This window comes from Trichechus manatus, unplaced genomic scaffold (genome assembly GCF_000243295.1).
Source record: "Trichechus manatus latirostris isolate Lorelei unplaced genomic scaffold, TriManLat1.0 scaffold00002, whole genome shotgun sequence".
In the NCBI taxonomy this organism is placed as follows: domain Eukaryota; kingdom Metazoa; phylum Chordata; class Mammalia; order Sirenia; family Trichechidae; genus Trichechus; species Trichechus manatus.
Genome location: NW_004443938.1, coordinates 3,513,531 through 3,518,205, shown reverse-complemented (window position 1 = coordinate 3,518,205; position 4,675 = coordinate 3,513,531). Strand labels below are relative to the sequence as shown.

Below are 4,675 nucleotides of genomic sequence, written 5' to 3'. Positions count from 1 at the left end.
TACGGCATGTGAAGTCAAGTCAGAGTAGAAGAGACATGTTTTCTTTTATGGAGTTTCTCAGAAGTGGTAAGCCTAGAACCTGGTGCAGATAGGTGTAGTATAAGGCTGTGGGTTCTGCTTGACTCTGAATAATCACAATAAACCAGTAAGTTTGCAGAAATGCATAGAAAATTTACAAACAACCCCCATTTCTTCTTGACAACTGTGAATCCATAGACTCAGAGAGCAGGGTAGAGGCGACCCGCGACTAGGGAGAGGGGTGGGGGATTATTGTTCCACCTGCACGGTTTCTGTTCGGGGTGATAAAGACCTGGAAATAGTAGCGATGGCCACACAACACTCTGAATGCAGTTGACACCACCAGGTGGCGCATTCAAAAGTGGTCAAAATGGTGAATTTCATGTTATGTACATCTTACCACGATTAAAGAAAACAAGCAAAAATAAATAAATAAACGCTCGTGGAGAGCTTATCACCACACTGAAAACGTTCACGTTAAAATGTTAGATTAGACGAAGCTGCACCCGCAATTGGCTGTGGATGAAAATAGGGGACGTTTCTCTTCAGCGGGACGGCAAGGACGCAGGCCCGGCCCAGAGTGTGTTCACGGCGGAGAATCTTCGTCAGGGGAGACACTCCTCCATCTGGTCACACTGTGCCCCCAAGCCCTTTGACACGCCATTCGCTAGGAGGGGATAGAAGCCGAGAAGGGAGTCATGTATGGTCCATGGAATTCCTGTTCCCCTGGGGATGGGTGAACAAGTCCTGCTGTCTTTGTTCAGCAGATCTCACACCAGCATTAGCAATCGGGAGGAACACACCCACCCAGACTCACGGGTGGATTATCCAATAGGCAAGGTAAGCACGGTGCTGACCTTGCTTACCAGATCATCTGTTGTGAACAATTTCACACTTTTCACCACATCAAAGATTCTGCTTCTAGGTATGGCTGGCATCTGTCTCTCTCCCAACCCGACAGCACCTTCCTGCAGAATCAAAGCCTCTTTTTAAATGTACAACCCCTGACAGGGGCGGATTATCCAGTAAGTAAGGTAAACGCACGGAGACCCGTTTGAAATTGTTCACTATAGATTAGAAAGTACGTACAAGTAAGCCCATGTTTACCTTGCTTACTGGGTCATCCGCTCTGCCCAGAGGTCAACTTTGGTTCTGATAAGGAATCTACCTGGTGGGCAAACAGATCCCAGGTGGGAAATTGTTCTGCCATTTTATGTTGCCCAATGCCACCAGTTGTTAACCCGAAATCTAACCCAGAGATGGGGCTGCCCTCCACCGACAGCTCCAGATTCTCTGTGTGAGCCACACGAGCACGCACTCGGGGAGGTTGAACGCTGAGACCGGAAATGTTGCAAATTACGTCTTTCCTCCTCGGAACATTTTACTGAACCCTTGCTGGCCCTAACCATGTGTCATGGATTGAATTGTGTCCCCCCAAAATGTGTGTCAACTTGGCTAGGCCATGGTTCCCAGTATTGGGTGACTGTCCACCATTTTGTCATCTGATGTGATTTTCCTGTGTTGTAAACCCTACCCTCTATGATGTTAATGACGGAGGATTAGAGGCAGTTATGTTAAGGATGCGGGACTCAATCTACAGGATTAGGTTGTGTCTTGAGTCAATCTCTTTAGAGATATAAAAGAAAGAAGACAGCAGAGAGACAGGGGCACCTCATACCACCAAGAAAGTAGTGCCAGGAGCAGAGTGTGCCCTTTGGACCTGAGGTCTCTGCGCTGAGATCCTACTCCAGGGGAAGATTGATGAGAAGGACCTTCCCCGAGAGGCGACAGAGAGAGAAAGCCTTCCCCTGGAGCTAGTGCCCTAAATTCAGACTAGCCTCTTACACTGTGAGAGAATAAACTCGTGTTTGTTAAAGCCGTCCCCCTGTGGTATTTCTGTTATGGCAGCACTGGATAACTAAGGCATTATCCTTCCAGGTTTGAACAGAGAGCGAGAGATAAGCTAGTTAGGAAGACGACTGAGAAACCCTCTGTCACATCATGAGCTACAAATCTGGGACATAACTCAAGGGAATGAATAAAAAAACACAAGAGTGTCCAGGATTGGGGGTTAGCGGCCATACCCCGCTCCTCTGCGGTGAGGACCCCAATATTCCCGAGTGCCCTTCTCCATGAGTTATCACACCCCCACGGCACAGGGCTGGAAAGTCTCGTTTCACATGAATTTGATATACTGCACTGCGCCTCTCTCCCAGGGGACAAAAAGGGCCGTGACTTCTATTTTACGGCAGGGGAAGCCAGGTGAGCTTCAAGGGCTTCTGGATATGTAAACTTAAACAAACAGACAAATTCTGGAGGGATTTTTGGGAAATTTGAGAACTACTTTTAATCAAGTAGGGAGCTAACGGTGTTGTCTTTGACGTAACACGAGCTATAAAAATAAAGCAACATTGTATATAACTAAAGGAGTTCTGTGTTAAGTCAAGCTGAGCGCCGCGTGCAGTAACTTACCTACTCTGGAGCCTCTTTTCAGAGCCCCAAGCCCTTCCCACGCTGATGATCACAGGTCTGTGCGGTCGGTGAGAACAGGGAGACGTTTTTGCTCCTGCTAACTGAAGGACAGAAAACGCAAATGACTTGCCAAGGACAAACCGCGTGTGAGAGACACCAGCTCTCCAGCTTCTCACCCGGGACTGACCCATCCAGTTATATTTCCTCAACTATGGATCTGCAGTAACCCCTGGGTTTTCAACTTAGCCGTTTAATCTGCGTCATAGCTTGGTATGAAGACTGCTCTCTCTGGCTTGTGAATTTACTTTGCTGCTTTGTAATGTGAAATAGCAGAAGGAAATCCTGGGAAACACACTCTATCATAAACCCTGCAGCAATCCTGCCGGGACTTTGTCCTGGCTTGGAGCCCCTCTTTCTCCAAGGCCCTGTAATAATAGTTATTATCACCTAGATCCCAAGTAGTTCTCACAAAAAAGGCAGTTGAGGAAGCGCTCTGTCCTCAGGAGTATGAGTCTTTGCGGTCAGAACCCCGAGGCTCTGCTTCTTGTCTCCTGCCCCAGAGAGTGTTGGAGACCTTCCTGTAGGAGTAGCGGAGAGTCGAGTTGGAGAAGCAGTAGATCACAGGGTTGAGGACGCTGTTGAGGTAGATGAGGCTGTTGGCCACATCGGAGGTGTGCTCCACCACTCTCCGCATCTGGCAGCTTTCTGACCTCCAGAAGATGTCCATCAAGATCCTGGCCAGGATCCTGGGCAGAAAGCAGAGTCCGAACAGGACCATCACCATGGTGATCAACGCCTTGGCTCTTTGCAGCTTCGGCTGCTTCTCCGGGTCTCGGAGCCTCTTCTGGAGCATTCTGATGATCCCAGCATTGCAGAGCAAGATGAGGCCGAAGGGCAGAAGAAACTGGAGGAAGAAGACAGCCTCCTGCCAGACGCTGAAGGAGAATTCTTCCCGGGGGTAGGAGCTGCGGCATTCCGTGCTGTTCCCGGCAGCCTCGGGGACCAATAAGCTTTGGTGGGTGAGCACCACCATGAGCAGCCAGACACAGCCTGAGATGACCCAGGCCCACCGAGGCGAGAGGAGGTTGACCTTGAGATGAGGGTGGAGCACTCGGAAGTAGCGATCCAAGGCCACAGCGGTCAGGAAGGCGACCCCTACCCCGCAGCTGAGGGACAGCAGGAAGAGCAGGGCTTGGCAGGACGTGTCTCCGAAGCTCCACGTCTTGCGTCTCTGGTAGAAGGTGATGTGGAAGGGTAGGCAGACGGTCAGCAGGAGGCTGGCAATGACCAGGTTGAACAGGTAGACCGAGTAAGGCTTCCACACCTTGAGGCGGAAGGAGAAGGTCCATAGGGCAATGACATTGGTCAGAAGGCCCAGCCCAAACTCCAGCGTCAGCAAGGCGATCACTAACGATTCTATCACGTCATTGTGGAAGGAGCATTTCAGGGGAGCCATTTCTCAGGTGATCTGCTACTGGACACCGCTCTAAAGCAGCAACGCACAGAGAAATAGACTTTTAGCTGTGCTTTTTCCCACAAAAGGAAAGAAAAAGTCTTGTCCCAGTCGTGGTGCAGACAAGTTCTGCATTTACTCCAGGAGACAAAGTACTGAAGCAGCATCAGCGTAAACTTACAAGCAAACAAAACTTGTTCGGGAAAGTAGGCAGGGGGCGGAGGGGGAGCTTGCAGTTTTATTTTCTTTTGGTTTTGCCCTAAAAAAGGGGAAACTGTGTCATTTCCCGTCATCTGGGCTACAGTTGAAGCGATAATGTCATGAGAACATCTCAGTGAAGGAAGCTGTGTGTTCGCAGCTGTTGAAAAGGGAACTCAAAAATCTCACTTACACGAAAGCTTCTTCCTATGCCTTCATAAAATGAAAACAAAGACTGAAATGAAGGGCTTGTTCATCAGACTGAATGTGTTCCGGGGGCCATTTTCTTCTTCCATTGCCTGGATGAAGGACATTTACTGAGATCCTTCGGCACGGGGCTGGATTGCACATTTGGGAGCCAGAAGCAGTTCCTATTTGCTGGAAAGAGACTTCGAGAAGCCTGGTCATTCCTTAGCCGGCCTTTCTCCCTTGCTCTTTTGTTTTGGCAAAAGCTTTATTCCTTCTGGGGTATTTCCCCTCATCTCCTATACTGCCTGGACTAGCTCCCCGCCCTTGGGAACTGGGCTGGGCCCT

At 49.5% G+C, this 4,675-nt stretch overlaps 1 protein-coding gene across 2 annotated transcripts; it reads right to left on the bottom strand.

The window, feature by feature from the left end:
• Nucleotides 1-290: 290 nt before the first annotated feature.
• Nucleotides 291-4,105, bottom strand: GPR31 (G protein-coupled receptor 31). Of its 2 annotated transcripts, XM_004368938.2 has the most exons (3): nucleotides 2,938-4,105; nucleotides 2,491-2,591; nucleotides 291-685 (listed from the first exon to the last, which is right to left on the bottom strand). In XM_004368938.2, the coding sequence occupies exon 1, from the start codon at nucleotides 3,944-3,946 to the stop codon at nucleotides 2,990-2,992; it is 957 nt and encodes a 318-aa protein (XP_004368995.1). In that variant the 5' UTR covers nucleotides 3,947-4,105; the 3' UTR covers nucleotides 291-685; nucleotides 2,491-2,591; nucleotides 2,938-2,989. The 2 variants fall into 2 exon arrangements, with proteins under 2 accessions (XP_004368995.1, XP_023584258.1); XM_023728490.1 differs by having other exon boundaries at nucleotides 2,491-4,105.
• Nucleotides 4,106-4,675: the final 570 nt, after the last annotated feature.

What these genes read in the sequence shown, in the direction of transcription:
- GPR31 (XM_023728490.1), bottom strand. Translation starts at nt 3,946, where the DNA reads ATGGCTCCCCTGAAATGCTCCTTCCACAATGACGTGATAGAATCGTTA.